Source organism: Macaca thibetana, chromosome X (assembly GCF_024542745.1).
Source record: "Macaca thibetana thibetana isolate TM-01 chromosome X, ASM2454274v1, whole genome shotgun sequence".
Classification (NCBI taxonomy): domain Eukaryota; kingdom Metazoa; phylum Chordata; class Mammalia; order Primates; family Cercopithecidae; genus Macaca; species Macaca thibetana.
The window spans coordinates 10,626,985-10,645,694 of NC_065598.1; the positions used below are offsets into that span (position 1 = coordinate 10,626,985).

The window sequence follows — 18,710 nt, forward strand, 5'->3', positions numbered from 1 at the left end:
GATCACATTCACAAGTACTGGGGGCTAGGACTTCCACATCTTTGGGGGGAACACAATTCAACCCTTAACACTCACATTTTCAGAATGACTGTGAAGAAATTCATCCAGGGTCAGGCCAGCTCATTTATCTGGTGCCTGTCACTGCTGAATTGCTCCACTTGTGCTCACTCGCACACTTTGCTGGGCCATGACATTGCAAACCAGTGTGGTTTGGCCCCTGTATTGGCAAAAGGGTGAACCCAGAAGGCTTCACCCTTTTGCAAAGCTCAGTGTGCTCCTGGCCCTTCCACAGACTGCATAACCAGCTCATGCATGCCTCTGATGGAAGTCTCTTGGTAAGAGAAGAGGGGCAGGGCAAGACAATCGTCTGATCCCCTGCAAAGCATCAGGAATGAAAAAGAGCCAGGTGGCTCATCTGTCCCAGTGTTCCTTTCATGATTGACTTTCCCAAGCAGATCCTGGGCCCAGACCCTTGGTGTCTGACCAAGTAAAGTGATTTGACTAGAAGAAGGCTATGAACACTGACCCTCTATGTTTCTTTCCTGCAGGAAAAAGACTGTTTCTAATCCCTTGTCTAATTCATTTACCTTCTAAGGAAATGAAGTCATCTCCTCTGTGCAGAAACAAGAAACAGCTTTGGCCTTCCCCTACTGGACATTTGAGGGTTCTGTTCTCCTTTTCATTCATTGGCCAGCATTACATTTGATCTTGGAACTAAGCGAATGGCTTAGTCTGTTAGGGCTGGTATAACAAAACACCATAAACTGGATGGCTCATAAGCAACAGAAATGTGTTTCTCACATTTCTGGAGGCTGGAAGTCCAAGGTCAAAGCACTGACAGATTTGGTGCCTGATGAGGGCTTCCTAGTTCATAGACGGCACCTTTTCACTGAGTCCTCACATGGCAGAAGGGGCGAAGGAACTGGAGCCTCTTTTAAAGAGCATTAATCCCATTCACGAGGGCTCTACTCTCATGACCTCTTCACCTCTCAGAGTTCCCACGTCCTAATACCATCACCCTGGGGGTTAGGTTTCAATATATGGATTTTGAGGGGACACCAACATTCAGACTCTAGCAGTAAGAGAAGCACACACTAAAAGATAATGCCAGAGAAACAGTGACTCAGAGATAAAAATACAAAAAAATATGATGGCAGAAATAGAAACACAGGAAGAAGAAAAGTATGGAAGGAAATAAGTGGAATGGATTTCGCATATCATAAACATTGCTCATACTCCCTGGGATGGAGCAAGGTACAGTTTTACCTTATTTTGCATTTTGGAATTATGTTCAGATGGAAAAGAGCTCTGTGGAGGAGTTAGGAACTTCGTAAAATGGCCTCAGGCAAAAGGCCCTTTAACCTCCTTGGACCTCAGGTGGTTCACCTGTACTATGAGGGGCTTCCTGTTCTTAAACTGGGTCCTTCTGTTTATCTAGCAAAGAATGTGACCAGATCTGCCTACATCATTTGCAAGTTCAAGTGAAAAATGAAAATGGGGCCGCTTGTTCAAAAGTATGAAAATTCCAAGAAGTCATTGACAGAGCATTCAAATAAGTGCTGGGCTCTTCCAAGCATGGGGTCCTCTGTGACTGCAAAGGAAGTCAGCCCTAATTGTGACCACACCATCCCTGATTTCTGCCAAGTTCTTTCTAAGGTGTTTGCTCCACTTCCAGAGACTGACTTTCTTGTTTGGGGTTTAACTTCAAAATCCAAGTAGCATTTTGTGCTATGGTCATTTCTCTGACTTTTTACCCTGGGAGAGACAGATTGATGGATGGATGGACGGATGGTTGGTTGGTTGGATGGATGGATGGACGGATGGTTGGTTGGTTGGATGGATGGATGGATGGATTGATTTATCTATTGATAAATTTATGCAACAATTTATGGTTTGCCTACCAGACACCAGCCACTGGCACATTTGCTGGATTTGTGGGACTTCACAGCATCTGCTGCCCTTCTTGTAGTACAGTTTACAAGAGTGACCATTTTATTAGCTGAGATATCTTTGAAGGCAGATTTGGATTTGTCTTATCTGTCTTTCTAATGGGCTTGGAAGCCTGTAGGCCACTGGTAAATATTGACTAGATAAGTTATTGGATGAATCCATCAACCCACCAATTGACCTAATAAAGACATTGCATGGCTATTATAGCTGTATGAACCAAAGGAAAATGTAAAGATAATGCTAAACTAAAATTAAGTGCAAGACATCAAATTAATAAACATGTAAATTGAATATTCTTAAGTATAATTCAACCAGGAGAGTTCAATGACGAAATCACACCCATTTTTCCCTGTGGTTTTGCTATCCAAAACTTTTCAAAAATAAAACCCTCTTTAGACCTTTTTAAATTTTAGCTTTAATTTCCCTTACTTCAGTAGGAAATGGGCAGGGAACCCAGAGCCCTTGAGTGCTCCCCTGAAGCTGTGGATCATCCCGGAGGCAGGAGCCCTCCCCAGGGGATGGTCCAGCTGAGCCCTCTTCTTTATGAGAGATACCCAGGGGCTCCAATAAGTAACAACAGAGCTTTGTTCATAGACTCTGCATTATACAAACAGCAGGTGGCACAGTTGGATGGCCTGTGACCAAATCCTGGTTCTGCACCTTCTAGATGTATGGCTTTGGGCAACTCATTTAATGTCACTTTGAGTCATTTGTGCCCTCTGGAAGATGAGGGGGTTAAATGAGTGAAAGTGCATAAAACACTGAGACTAGAGCAGAAGTTGTTAATAAATGTTAGTTATTACTACTGCATTTCACAGCAAGCTTCCCAATTTTTGTTTCTAAAATGGCCTCACATAGGACATGAATTACACTGCCATTTGTTGAATATTTGTTATGTGGCTAGCGCTGTTCTAGGTATTGTTTCATATAACCCTCAGAAGAATCCTGGGAGTTTGGTGTTTTTCTGCTCCAACTATTCTGAGAAAATGGAGAGTCGGCAGATTAAAGCAACTTTCCTGAGGTCACCCAGCTGATAAATGGGAAAGCCAGGAATCAAACTTTGTTGTCTTGGATGCTGAGGCCCATATCTTGAAACATCCTTGTCTTTTTGATCACTATTTGCATCTATTGCATGCTTACTAGGGAGCATAGAACTATACATTTACTTACGTCATTTACCATTCAAATTTTCATCTTAAGAATGGAAAGCCACCCACTTCCTCTGTCCCATACAGCACAGAGCTGAGGTGGTACAAGTCTGCAGGGGAGTGCTGGTTGAGAGACCATGTCTCTGTGCTTGCTATCAGCTTGTCCTCAGACTGTCTCCTCCTTTCTTCAGAAACCTATTTTTATTTGGAAAATATATCACTATCTCTGCATTTGCCAGGTGGATTACTGGATGAATCTACCAATATTGGATGAATACAAGTTGACAGACATGTATTTTTCCTCTACTACATGATAAGCTGCTTGGTCATATTTACATGCATACATTCAGCAAAACTTTATCAAATGCCAACTGTTTGTCAGGTACCCCAGTCCTGAGGGTACAGAAAAGAAATACATGGTCCCCACCCTCAGGGACAGAGAGGAAACAACCTCCAGATTAAAGAATGAGACAGCAACTGTAATGCACAGCAATGCTTGCTCACACTGCCACGTGGCAAAGGGCCAGAAAAAGCTGTGTTGAATCATGTTTGTGGGAAGGGAAGGTTTGAGCTGATTTTGCAAGGAAAATAGCTTCCAATTGAACAGGAAAAGCAGGGAAGAGCATTTGATACCCTTGGAACAAAAATGCAAAAGTGTGCTGTGCACATGGGAATGAGGTTTTCTGTACATGGCCATAGTATGGGGTGTCATGCTGGGGAGAGATACGAGGCAGAGGTTGATGAGACCAGATCGCGGAGTATGTTGATGTTATGGTGGGGTATGGACTTTGTTCTGTATATCCGGGAGCAGGAGGACATCAATGTTTTTTCAGCGGTGATGGGCCTCTGACACAATGTGCACTTCAGAACTATAAACTGTGGCAGTATGGAGGAGGGGTGGGAGGCCAGAGATGGAAGGGCCCACTCTGAGTGGGGTGGACAAACAGTAAATACGTGCACAGTAGGACAACAACAGGGGGATCGCAGGCCAGGCTGCCAGTGAGGAGCAGGAAGCAGTGCTCTGCATAAACATGGGAGTGGTGGCTGGTGAGAACATGGCTCACTGGTCCTTCAGGATGGTTGAGGCATCCAGGGACATTCAGCGACAATGTCAAGCAGGTTATTGGGGAATGGGTGGGGTATTAAGGTCGGAGATTAGGGTTGCCAGATTTAGCAAATAGGTGCTAGGTTCAACTTGATTGTCAGATAAACGACGAATCCCTTTTTAATGTATGTCCCATGCAATATGTGGGATAAAGAATTTTTTGAGCATAATTATGTCTCAGGTATTGCATGGGAATACTGATACTAATACATGATCAGTTGTTTATCTGACATTCAAATTGAACTGGGTGTCCTGTATCTTATTTGGCTACCCTACTTGAGAGATGCCAAGGTCAAGTGTCCTGGATCCCCCATGCCACCTTTCCCCACCCTGCCAAGTCATAGAATGGCCTGTGTCCCAGACATGGGAATTCATTCTTTTTTCCTAAACTAGGACCATTCCTGGGGAATCTGGGATGAGTTGGTCACCCTAAGCTGAAAAGATATTGGTTGAATTGAACTTAGAGATGCTTCTGGTCCTTTTGCGACCTCTTGGGGGCCTCCAGTTGGAGCTGACACTGGATACACTTTGGTGAATTGGGGGTCACACCAGTTCAGGGGTGGGTACCCCAGAAACCACGGTGTGCCGTTTGCCATCTCCATGACACCATCTGTCACCTTAACTGTGCCAAAGAAGAATTCCAACTTTTGTCGGAATTTTCCCTTGGTTTGTATTTTATTTTTTTCTTGAAGAACATTTGCTACTGATTTAGTCCTGTTTTAAAATTCTGCTCAGTTGAGATGTCCTGTTTTAACCTCTGTGTAACTCTTCGTCAGTCATTTCCTTTCTTCTCAGTTCAGTATAATCTACCTCCTGCGGTTTGCTTATCAGACTGACATACCCCACAGGCCTGGACTTTGTTCTGACGTCCCTTTATATTTAATCCCAATGCTGTTTCTCTGCCAAGCAGATGTGTATTAAAATGTGCATAAGAAAAGAAGCAAGCTGGGTTTATTTAGAAATTTCCTCAATTTGCACAAACTCCATTGATATAAGAGGGTTTTTTTTTCTATAAAAACCCACAACAAACATATGGTAATAGCTACTTAGATGGATCAAGACAAATTCGTATTTGGCTATTTCTGCCATCCCCATTCTGGCCCCTTTGCCAGAGACACAAAAACAATGGTTCATATTGTTTCAATGTCAATGTCAGAGTATTCATAGATGGAGAAACATATGTGACACACTGAAGCTTTTTTCATGCTTGTTGAAGTTCTCTGTTCATGGGGAATGAGTGACTTGAACAGCCTTTTAAAGGGGTTTTGGCCAGCTTGAAAGAGTTTTTTATTTTTTTCTTGTCAGGTATTATATCATTTATACGGTATTAGAAAGGGTAATTTCCCTCAGGTCTTTGGGTTTTATGTATTTTTAAAAAACTGCTTATTTTCAATATGATAAAGGCATTTAAGAAACAAGGCCGGACATGGTGACTCATGCCTGTAATCCCAACACTTTGGGAGGCCGAGGCAGGTGGATCACCTCAGGTCAGGAGTTTGAGACCAGCCTGGCCAACATGAGGAAACCCTATCTCTACTAAAAATACAAAAATTAGCCGGGCATGGTGTTGTGCGCCTGTAATCCCAGCTACTCAGGAGGCTGAGGCAGGAGAATCGCTTGAACCCAGGAGGCAGAGGTTGCATTGAGCACAGATCATAGCACTACACTCCAGCCTGGGTGACAGAGCAAGACTCCATCTCAAAAAGAAAAAAAAAAAAAAAAAAAAAAAGCTGTAAACTCACTAAGCTAAAGATACGGCCCCTAGGCTTAAACGTACAAAGAGAGGGAGAGTGAATATTGAGGTATATGTAAAAGATATTGTGAGTCCTGTTTTCTGGACTGCTTATTTTAGATCTATTAACAGATGGACATACTTTTCGTGACCTTTTCTGACATAGGCATCAACTTCAGGGCCATTTGATCTGGATGTTTTAAAAAAATAGGACTACTCTATCAAGAACGTGGTAGAAAGAGATTCCCATTTATGAGGCCATCCAATCTAGGAAGGAGGGAAAGAGCCGATCAGATCATGGTCAAATTCAAAGCCAGGGAAGTAGCATCAGCAGGAGTAGGATGAGAGTAGGTGGCACAGAAAAGCCACCTGTGATCCACAACCAAGCAGCATTTCCTCTGGATCTTGTTGACAACTTTTGGCTGAGTGTGGGCAGTCAGGAGGAACCAGAGGTCTGCAGGCAAATCCTCCCTGAGTCCCAGCCAGTAGTGGAAGTGCTGGACCTGATGGCAGAGCCTGAAGCTATCTCAAACCATTCCCCAAATAAGAAATATCACATGCCACTTCTAGCTTTTATTATTTCGGCCCTGAAGCAAATTAAGCATCTAAGGCCCATAGAGCAGGTGTAACTTAACAGGAATTGCGTTGGGCAACACCTGCCCAACACAGTTCAGGAAACTCAGGAAATCTGAGTTTCAGTCCTGTAGAAAACCACCTCTTCAACAATCGAGGAAATCAGCCTTTACTTGCAATAAATTATTATACATTTCTAAATGCTTTGGTGTCACTGAGTTGATGTCCCAAATCCATCTGATATTTTTAAACCATATTTTTTGCTATATATGTATATGCACAGAATTGCCATGATTTATTACACTTGGATCTGTGGATAGTGAAATATATGTCTGAAATGTGATGCAAATTCATTTAAGAGATTTAAAGCCAGGAAACAAAGTCTTTGCTTAACTTTTTATTCATCATGGCACAAGATAGAACCTTAAGAAACAGCACTGGAAATTTCATCACCAACATGAAAATTAAGAGTAGCATGTTTTATAAAAAGAAAAAAAAATCTTTTTTTATGATACACTTTCCCTTCAGAAGTGAAAAAAAAAAAAAATTGCATAAAATACTGAAGCTTATCGCCATCTGCTGGTCAAAAATAGTTATGCACTTGAAAAACTTCAAACTACTAAAGTACGGTAGAACATTTTACAATACATATAAAATTACGAAAGAAAACATTTCCTCAGCCTTTGGCACAATGTAAGTACAAAGCTGTAGGCTTTCCACCAAATGTGATTTAGGTTTTAAAGAATTGCATGTAATTTGGCAAATACTGATTATGGGGCAAAGGGAAAAACATGTTCTATAGTTTGAATATTCTATGTAGATTCTTAAACACTTTATAGTTGGATTCCAGTTTGTAGTTTTGAAAAATACATAAAAATTATACATTATAAATATATATTATATATGGCCTATATAAAACTGAATTTGATGTAATGTGGGATGGACAACTTCTTAATTTCTTTGTGAGGCACTGCCTTTTTCTTGTTTGGTTAACTGAATCCTTTCTAAACAAGTTCTAAAAATATATTTCATAATCTGTCAGATTTAGGATTTTCCTGAAAACGTATTCAATATCAAAAACCATTCAGTGATTTTTCTTTTTGTATCTGACTCCTATATAAAAATATAGCTTCTCATATTCTGTTTCATCTTGTTAGTATTTTCGTTAGGTATTGAAGTAAGGGTTATCCCCAGTTATAAAGCTATGGCAAAAGCACAGAAACCCGCTTGTGCATATTCTAGAACATTCTATAGAATCTCATTGTTTAGTATATCTCATTGCTTAATGTAAGTGAAGTGTTTTTTTAAAATTGTTCCTTTTGTTTTCTCTTTGTGAATATATCATATATGATTATACATAATCTGTTACAGAATATACAATAGTCAAAACTGAAGACACATAAATACGGTTAGGCTATACCAAAGCAAGAGTTGTATCTTATATTATAGAGCCAAAAGGGACGTTTTTAGATTGGACATTGCCATCTGGTTTGGGTTCTGTTTGTTTTTCCTAAGGCTGGCTACGCAATGGAACCTTATTCTCAATGGCGGGGGCGTGAGTGCTCTACCTCTGTAGGTGAACTGGATTTCTCTTGTGTCGCTTTTGAGAAGCGTGAAAAAAGAACACTAAATGTGCCAGTGGCCACCACCCACGGTCCCCCCTGGGCTGGAGGGTGTGGGGCGCTGGGCATGGGGTCTTGGCTGGGCACGGGCTCAGACCAGCGTCTCCGGCAGGGCATCGGGGTTGTCGGCAGACAGGAGCTCCCAGATCTGCCAGCGCTCTCTCTGCCAGTCGAGCCAGCCAGCGTCTCCCAGGCGCGGACTGTCCTCCTCGCCTGCTGGCAGGGAGTTGGCGCTACTCAGTTTTTTCTGTGTGACCTGCTGCTCTCGCTCGGCTGCTTGGCCTCCCTGGTCCGTGGCTGTCCCCACGCCTTCCGGGGGCCCCTGGATCCGGGCCGCCACCGTCCCCGCCGCCGCGGGCTTCCCCGGGCCCGGGTATGGAGGTGGGGGCCGCTTGTCATCTCTCCCGCTCCCACGGGGTCTTTGGCACTGAGGTGAGGCCCGGCTCTGCAGCCCGGCCACATCCAGCTCACTCTCGCTGAGGTCGTGGGTGCCGCTCAGGGTCAAGTACTGCTCCGATCTGGCCATGGGCCGCTCGGCTTTCCCTGCCACCTGGACGTGGGGAGTGCTGCAGGCACGCGACACCGCAGGGTGGGCCCTGCCCTCCGTCGCGGGGGCTGCGGGCTGAGTCCTCCGAGCCACCTGCGTGTCGCTGTACAGCTCTGCGGGGCTCCCCTGCCACCGAGGCCAATTCGGGGACAGGTTCCCTTGCGAAAGGGAGCAGGGCCCCGCTCTTAGGGAGCTGCTTTCAAAAATGTCTCCAGAGGAACCTGGAAGTCAGAGAGAAAGCCCAATAAAGGCAGTCAGTTTGTAGAATCCTTGTTGGGGATTCAAATCCTGTTATTTCCTTCCCATTTCTAAGACGTCCCCCCGGACTTCTAAAACTGAAACGGCATAGTATGCTCTTAGCTGCTGCTACCTGAAGAAAAGAACCCTCCCAGGAAAACAAAAAAATATAAATTGATTATTGGCTCAATTCATATGCCTAGACTCTGACAGGTTAGCTGAGATGTCAGACTAGATTAATAATTGGCTTTGCCACCAATTTGTGTTTCAGGAAAGGGCCCCTCTACATGGCTGGGAAAACTTTTCAGAATCCAGAAGGTGAAAGAAGCATTCCCTTCTTGTTCAATGCAATCTGTAATCCAGGAGAGATACAAATTATAATGTTTTCATGTTTCTATTGCATCAATGAAGTTACTTGAATCTCAAGTACCCCATTCCATGCCAGAAGGGAGGCCAGCCACTATGCATATTCTCCTACCATCAATGCAGGAAAGGCTGACTTGGTGATCACCCAGTCGTTCCCCTTTACTTCCTACATAGCATTTTCCAGCCTTTCTGGCAGTTAGGAGGGCCACAGAAATGAGGTCTGGGCAACAAGTGTGGACAGATATGATGTGAGCCATTTCTAGGCCTGAACTAAAAATAAAATAAAATAAAATAAATAAATAAATAAAACCCTAAACAAATGCCTTCCTACTGATCTTTGCTTTCCCTCTCCCCTTAACTACCAGCCCAGCATGAAGACTCCCTAGGTTCTGAAACTCTTGGAAGACTCCTGGGGCTCTGAGGATGGTGGAGCCACTGGATATGAAGAGCCTAGGCTGGGCCCCTTAGTAACTATGTGGAAGACAGCATTCCTTCCCCTCACACATTCCCACCCCTCCTCACCCCTCACAATCCACACTGTACTGGGACAGTGAGGGAGAAATCCAGTTGTAATAGGTTAAGCCACTGCCCCATTTCGGTGTTGTTATAGCAGGTAGTTCCCCAAAGGATACAACTTTCTTTAGGAAACTGAAAGGAAAGAAATAACAGTGCATTTTGCAAGGCAAAGGAGGAGTCCTTGGGGCATGTGTACCCAGACTACCATTTTCCTATGAATCTGCTCTGCCCCCCACTTCTTAAAAAGCAGACAAGAAACAAGAACACGGCCATGTTGGGGGCAGGGGAGTTGGGAGATGTGAGTATTTACAAAGAAACAAATGATAGCTGAAACAGGTGACAGCTGACACTGGGAAAGGAAAATGCAGTAAGGCTCTTCACAGGATACAGTGAGATAGAGTTAGAAAAGGAATCGGCGCTAGATGGCATTAAATTTAAAAATGTACTATGCTTTTAAAATGTAAGATGGGAGATATTACAAAACAATGAGAAGGGGAATATAAATATAAAACAACCAAACAAATAATTTACACATTTTATATCATATATAACACGTATTCCAGATGGATTAAAAAAATTAAGGTTGAAACAATGAAATAACATTAAAAAGAAACGCATAGATGACTGACTATCCAATGCTGAACTAAAGATTAATTTTATGAAAGAATTCACAGAAAAGAGACAGTGATAAAATTAATGATGTAAAAAAAGAAAATGCAAGTGGTAAACAATATGGAAAAAGAGTTAACATCTTTATTATATAAAGAGTTCATAAGAATCAATTTAAAAAACACTAGCATACATAAATAGGAAATGATAAAAGTAACAATTCAATGGGGGGGAAGTTCAGCAAATTAACAGAAACACTGAAAAATACTGGTAAGAAAGGAATGCAAATCAAATTAATAAATGCAGTTTTGTTTTTCAAGTTAGCAAAAATGAAAAGCCACTAATTTGCAATACTGATGAGACTTGCACACAGCAGTGTAAAATCTCCTACCATCCAGTTTACAGAATGCAAGGTAGTGGGTCCTATACAGAATAGGTGGTGACTGTACCTCCAGATTCTTGGAAAGCCTTGTTATATTTGACCCACTTCCCTGTTTTGGATTTATAACCTTTGACTTGCTTTCCAAAATTTTGTGAATCTATTAAAAATTTGAAAAATGAATTACATAAGAGGCTTCCGACAGTGTAACTTATTACAACAATAAGAAAAACTTTCAAATGACTTAGTATTGGTTTGTAAAATATGAATATGTACTCTGTGGAATATTCCTTGCCCTTAAAAAGGATAATGGAGAATAACTGGAAAATGGAAGTTAGAAAATAATACAAAGTTGCACAGGCAGAATGATTGTAACTATAAAAACCTTTGCAAAGGAAATGGAAAATAAATATAGTCAAAGATTAGCATATTTGGGTGGAAAGCCTAAGGATAGTTTCATCCCCTCCCATTTTCAGCATTTCCCAAATAATGTTTGACAAGCATGTAATATAATGATAGTAAAGAAAACTTTAGAAAATAATTTTAAAAGTAAATGCAATAAAGTTTAAAATTAATACTTTACCTGTCATTCCTGGGTCTTTGGATCCGCTTTTTAATGTTGAATGCCAAGTTCCCCAGATATTGAAAGGCTCCTCTGACAGATCTAGGGAAAAAGTGTATAAAAAGGTATATAACACAAAAGGAAAATTAAAAATCAATGAACATTTTAATAACATCTCTTCTGTGCAAAGTATTGTATTCAAGATCCTGTTGCATACAAAACAATACAATTCAGATCCACCTTTCAGCATGTTCATTCTGCTTGGGATTTACAAAAAGGCCCTTTTTATATCATGCTTGTGGCAGACAGAGTAAGGGCCCCTCAAAGATATCTGTGTCATAATCCCACAAATCTACAAAGATGTTATTTTCAAAAAGGACTTTGCAGATTTGATTAAATTATGGTTCTTAAGATGGGGAGATTTTCCTGGATTATCTGGATGGGGCCAATATCATTATAAGGGTCCTTATAAGAGAGGGGTAAGAGAGAAGATGCTGCTAGTGTGTTGGCTTAAAAGATGGAGGAAGGGGCCTCGATCCAAGGAATGCAGCAGCTTCTAGAAGCTAGAAAAGGCAAGAAAACGATTGTGCCCTAGGACATCCAGAAGGGAAAGAGGCCCTGTGGACCCATTTTAGACTTCTCACCTCTGGAACCATAAAATAATAAGTTTGCATGTTATAGGAAATGAATAGAAGGGTGATAGGTGGCAACAGCTTTATAGGCGCTAACCACATTAACACAGAACTAGAGGAACAATAGAGTTTCTGTACTTTGCTACTGGTATCATTGGATTTCTTCATGCATGCATTCACTCATAAATCCCCTTAGCTTATCCATCAATATTTATGGAGTAAGGCACTACATTAGGCTTTTTCACCATCTCATTTAATCCTCACTACAATCCCATGATGGGATTATAATTACGATTTATAGCAGCAGACGTCTACTGGGTGCCTCCACGTGTTCAGCAGTTCACATGCGTTATCTCACTTCATCCCTAGGAGGTTCCCAGGAGATCATTTTACAGACGATGCAACTAGCGTAAGGAGCAGGTAAGAAATGCACACAAGATTACACAGCAAGTATTATGGAGTGCGTATTACATTCGAAGTGCTGCGTTGAGGGCTTTACATGGATTAGTTCATTAAACTCAATGAATTAAATACTGTTATCATTCTGAGTTTTCACAGCAGGAGGAAATGGGACTCTGGGAAGCTCACTCACTCACTGGAGATCCTGCAGGTTGAAAGTGGCAGAGCAGGTTTGTGACTCCCAGTCTAGTGCTCTCTTGTCATTGGATACTAACACTATTTGGTTCTGGAAGGTTGTCTTCATACATAGTAGGTTCAGCTTGTTTTCTTTAGAAAAGTAACAGCAGTAATTGGGTGGCACCTCAGACTAGCAAATATGCAACCCAAATCCAGTGTACATAAAGTTCCTAGTATGCTGGAGGGAAAAAGGATCAGCTGGGAATAGGAGTGGCTCCTCTGGGCATGTGTTTATTTCCCAGATATCTGAGAATTGGAGCGTGGCCTGCAGGGACCCTCCCAGCCAACGACTGGGCTCGCCACACCTTCCTCTTCCTAGTGTAGGCGTTCAGCAGGTACTCGGTAAATGCAGGTTGAATTACAGAAACATCAAATAAGGGAGAGACGAAGAGAAGGTCCGCAGAGCCCCCACACCATGCCACATGCAACAAGAGGAGGGTCACTTGTTTTGGCCAGCGCCGGCTGGCTAGGCTCCAGTTACCTTTCCCAAGCCTTGGTCCAGGAGAACTTTCCCTTGACTTTGACGACGACAAGTGGCCCACCAGCATAAACTGCCCTGGCACTTTGTAAAGCTTCTCTGAGCCCCCCGGGGCTGCGTCCTCTTGCATAGCCAGCAGGGAGCGCTCAGACAGCACTGGGGAGTTGTTGTCATAAGGGGAGATGTCTCCGCTGGAGGCCTTGTTGGAGTCTGTAGATGAATGCCTCCCTCCCACGGAAAAGGAAACTTCCGACTGCAGCATGTCAGGGCTTCTGGCACAATGAGACAATTACAGGTGTGTGAGTTTGTTAACAAGTAGTGACCAGATTTAAACAATATGGCTGTTATACAAATGACGGGAGGAGTATGCATGGACAAGGGCTGAAACAAAAAGACCATTTTGAGCAATGTTCCAAGATATCTACATCCATGAGGTGAAAGGGTTTCAACGATATGACCAGCAGAGGGCAGTAAAACCCAACAGATATAACAGGAAAAGGCAATGATGGAGAAGTGAGAATGAAACTGACAAGGAGCCCTGCATTTGCCAATGGGCATCGCTAAGTGCCTCAGGGACTCATTCCTGCTTCCATTTTTAAGTGAAAGTCTGATGCTCACTATCTATTAGGTAAGGATACACTAGTAGATAACTCTTTCACCTTCCTCAATATCCTGCATTAAAAATAATTCAGATAAAACTATGATTGACACTTTGCTTGAAGTTCATTATGGCTTTATGGACAACTTTTCCTTCCCCCAAAAATACTTAGTGTAAGTAAATCCATCCTTTATATGGTAAAGATGATGATGCCACCGGTGGGAATAAGTGTTTCATATATAAAGTGGTGACAAAAACAATAAATATATGACCGTCACTAGACTCCATTTTGTTCAAATACATCTAAAATGATTCTACAAGGCACTAGTGCTTTTACAAACTGATATGATGTACTAATTAGTATACCACTATCATAGTCCTATGTTCATGAGTTGTCACAGAAACAGAAATAACAGTGAAAATGTATGTGGAACAGAAAAATGAGAATTTGAGCAACATGAAAAGAGCATGGGAAGTCTTACCTGGAAACATCTTTATTTTCTACCCTCCTCAAAACTGGCCCTGACAACATCTTGAAGGGAAACAATCACAGGTTGATTAAAAGTTTCAGAACCTACATCTTTTCCCCCTTACTTCACTTCTCTTTACTAGTCTTTGCTCTCTTTTGGCTTAATTTTTCAAAACAAATCCTTTTTATTTCTTAAAGAAGGTAAACACATGCCTGAACAACACTTTCCTAACCAAATGGTTTTGTGCATGCAAACTAGAGGAAGTGCATTCACAGGGATCTAGCTTCGTCTGAGGTTTTCAGCAGGGGTTAATATTGAGGGGAAAAACATCCGAGCTTCTGTGATACTGCCACAGCTGTAACTGAGGCAACCACAGGCTTGAACCCTTTTGCTGAGGACATTTCCTACTGACATGGAATAAAGAAGCCCCTTCCTTGCCTCCTCTTTGAACTCATATCACATAATCTTATGGGAAGAAGCCAGAGGACTGCTATGAGGATGATTTTCCAGACCTTCAGGCCACCAATGAGTTTGAAGGAAAAATAAAAGGAACTTACTATTTCTGCTGGAAAGTGGTGAGAAGGCGGCTATTTAACCACCCTATCTATTTAAAGGGGAAAAAAATCTTCCTTATTCTAGCTGAGAAAACAAATAGAGACTTATCTGTTGTCATGGGCTATCACTGGTTAAAGTTTATTATGAAAATGAGAAAAATTGCATGTGTTGAACTGGAAGCTAACATGGCTGTCAGCTCAGAATCAGTGTTCTGTGTTAGATTAGGGCTAGAAATCTTATTACTGGAATACTTTCATTTGTTTTCCCTGTTTAGCTGCCATTTTTCCAGTCATTAATAAAAATGTCTTATGTCTACTCAGTAAGAATATAAGTCATATTTTTCTATCAATAACAGTGAGTACATAAAGCCTTACTGTACGAGATGACTTAAAGAGTCAATTCATTAGCTAAACCAAAACAAAATCAGTGCAACCAATGTTTTGTTTTGTTTTGCCCCACTCATATTGGGAGGAAAGTTTTGGAAAGGTCGTATTTTAGCTCATAGAGAGCCCAATAATTCTCTCATGTCTTGCTCATCCGTGTTACAACCCATATAGAACAGAATACATTCAACCAAGTGTTATAAGTTGAAGATTTAGCCAGGAGTTATGTGCATAAAGATACTCAATGGAAGAAATGTCCCTTAAGTCTTGGTACTAGGGACATTTGGGTTTCTACTGATGAGTAGGTTATTTTTACCCTATGGAGCCATGAATCATGTAATAAATAATGTATTTCTGTCTCCAATGACTGCTAAGAGGCTCAGAGAATTAAGGCTCCAATTGAGTTGGTGTTTTTAAGCTTGGGGATGCCTTTGTGAGTTTTGCATCCCAGCTTCATCTTATCACTCTTTGTATCGTGTTCCTTTCCCCAACATTTCAAATTACTTACAGCATCTCTAATTAATTACTTACTATGACATTGTTTCACTTTATATATTTTTCAGGCTGCTTCAAAAAATTTTTGGACTGATGTATAGGTAGGGGAAATTATACCTACATTAGTTGTTGGGGGTGGCGGGCTGGTGAAAAGGCAGTATGCCCCATGAGAGCGTTTAGTTTGGTGAAAACAACACAAAATAAAACAAAGACGATAATAACAACAGCAAAATTAAAGTTGCCACAGCATTTGTTCCTTTGTTTTAACATCTCTGATTGGATCTGATGAAGTAGAGGTGAGAGAGGAAGAGGCAGAGGGCCATTGTCCCTTGTCCCTTTCCTCTATTCTTTAGGTCTGCAAGATCTCATTGAGTGGTTGTGAAGCGTGAATCCCTGGGCAGCAGCATCTGTCTCACCTGGGAACTTTTTGGCAATGCCAATTCTACAGCTCCATTCTAGGCCTACTGAGAGGACTGGCTACATCATTTGTGGAGCCCGGTGCAAAATGAACATTGAGGCCCCCATGTTTAAAAAGCATTAAGCATTTCAAGATGGCTGCTTTCAGTAAACCAAAGGTGGGCTGCTTCTCAGTGTGGAGTCACAGCCCTGAAAGCCAGCTCTGACTATTAAAAGGGAAACTCAGGGTGGGGCCAGCAAATTGTTTAAAGAAGCCCTCCAGGTGATTCTGATGCACAGGGATGTTAGGGAACCTCTAATAACCAAACCTTATTTTCCTCTCTCAATCTGTAGATGTGACAGTGGGCTAAAGGTCTGCTAAGAGCCAAATCAGGAGGGAAACCAAAGATGGTAGCCAAAACTGCAGCATTGGCTGCCCTGGGAGTGAATGTGGTGGTCCTGACCTTGGGGTTACTGAGGCCACAGTTAGGGGAAGGAGGAAGAGTGTCCCCATCCTAGTTGATTCCTGAACCTTGTCTGTCTGCCTTAAGCAGGATCCAGACAACTGAATGTAGTGTAGTCCCATTGTGGATCAGAACATGTTGAAGTGAAAGGGGGAGTAGGAAGGACCAGTGTAGTGTTCTCTGCTCTTCTGGTTCAGTCTCCTAAGTCAAGCCGGCAAAGTGACCACAGCTGGGCCCTCCATCAGGGAGGAAACAGCGGGGGGTAACTGAAGCGAATCCCTGGAGGTAGAGGTAGATGAGGTGTCTCACAGTAGACACAGGCTCTGAACCTCCTTGGGATAGCTGGGGTCACAGCCAGGGACATAGACAGAGGGGGCATCCAATGAGAGATGATGTCTTCTTTTCAAAGTTTCCCCACCCCCCAGTGTATCCCAGCCATGGGAGGAGATACAGCCTGAATACACATGGCAAGCAGTTTGGGAAATATACTTATGTGAACTATCCCCTTGGCCTGTGAGGAGAGTAAAAGTTAATATTTATACAGAGTTAATTATGTGGCAGGCACTGTACTAAGCTACTGTTAACAACTCTTCTTTTTCCTGACCTGAGTCCGGGATTGAAAGAAACAAGGAGCTGACTGAATGCTGAATACCATGCTCTCTAGCAGCAGAGGCAGTTAGGGTTGGGATCCTTCTAGAATTTATTTGGTAAATAGTGTTCAACATTATTACAAATCAATAGTAAAATGCTCTTTCTTACTTAGAGTTAATGGCCTTTTAAAATGTTTAAAATATTTCCCTATCATTTTATTGTCTTAGCAGAGGTCAGGAAGTGGCAGCCAAATTTGCCTAAGAACCTATGACCAAGAATTATCTTCTCACATGAAAGCCCACCGATTAAAAAGAAAAAAACTGTTTTATTCACTCCTCAGGACTCTCATAACAACATAGGCAGTCCATAGATTAAAAAATAAAGTAGTGTCATTCTATTGTTTTGTATCTGTCAGAAGCAAATCCAGGATCAACACATACACATACACATACACATATATACATACACATATATACATACACATACATATATACATACACATATATACATACACATATATACATACATACCCAGCACACATATATACATAAGACACACGCACATACATACACATATTCAGACATAAACACACACATACATATATGCATAGACCTATGCACACATATACATATTCATACAAACATGTATATACACACGCACATAAATATGACAGACATGTACATGTATACACAGAGACATATTACATATACACATACATGCAACGATATACACATGCATATATACATACACCCACTTAGGCAATACAGTTGGAAGTAAAGACACAGAACAGAGGGAGAGAGTAGGATTGCTGAGTGGAGACTGGAGTCTGGAGAAATTTCCAGAGACTTAGAAGCAGAACTGTGAGGGCCTTTCAGAGCACATCTGTCCTGTAATGGGGGCTCGGCATCCAGTCATTGTGGACACCTTCATTACACACCTATACTTCCTGTGTCTGTCCATTTTCCATTTTCTACTTCTAAATCTTTCTATTCTATCCCAGTTTCTGAAACATTTCTAAGTTTATGGAAGCTATTGTAAAAGCAGCTTGTCAAATGTATAAATCAGGTAAAATCTATAAAGTTCTGTAAGATTTTCCATATAAAAATCACAAATCAAAAAACAAATTCTTGTAATCCAGAAATTCTGCAAGAAGACAGGGTGTGAATAAATCCAGGTGTAGTGTAGTGGAAATGTGGATGGTAAAAGTATATAGGAAAGGAAATTTCTCTGGCCCTGAAACCTAGAGATAAAAGTGAGAAAAGAAAGAAAAACCCCCTTCCAGGCTACAACTGTCAGAGAAGTGGTTGTCTGCCAGGACCAGGGTGCCTGATAAGAGTCACTGATCAGAGTAAATATTTCATGTAAATAGATACATGAGTATTTTAATGCCTTTATTTGGGATGCTGAACTCAAAACTATCTTCTTAGTGTTGGATTATCCTGGAGTCAAATCTGAGAGAAGACATTGTGGTTGCTTATCACATTTTTCGGACATACCCAAAAGATGGTATGGTTTTCTAGATTTGACACTGAGTGTCCTGTGGAAAATCACTAAAACTCCTCCTCCTGGACTCATTTCTCCACCAGTGTTCAGAAATTAGAGTGCTGCCAATTGGAGCTGGTTTGTAGGAAGGTAATGCCCACTCAAGAAGCCCCCAGAGCTGACT

The 18,710-nt window shown here is 41.7% G+C and overlaps 1 protein-coding gene across 5 annotated transcripts in view; it reads right to left on the reverse strand.

Moving 5' to 3' along the window:
• Window positions 1-6,892: 6,892 nt before the first annotated feature.
• The window catches only part of ARHGAP6 (Rho GTPase activating protein 6), a 550,354-nt gene continuing 538,536 nt past the window's right edge, over window positions 6,893-18,710 (reverse strand). For 4 of the 5 annotated variants that reach the window (XM_050777262.1, XM_050777265.1, XM_050777266.1 and 1 more), the window contains exons 11-13: window positions 13,096-13,364; window positions 11,368-11,448; window positions 6,893-8,898 (exon numbers count right to left, since the gene is read on the reverse strand). In XM_050777262.1, the coding sequence (XP_050633219.1) occupies window positions 8,222-8,898; window positions 11,368-11,448; window positions 13,096-13,364 (1,027 nt within the window). In that variant the 3' untranslated portion in view covers window positions 6,893-8,221. Of the gene's footprint in view, window positions 8,899-11,367; window positions 11,449-12,574; window positions 13,365-18,710 lie in introns of those variants that run through there. The other variant, XR_007722733.1, reaches the window with a different exon arrangement.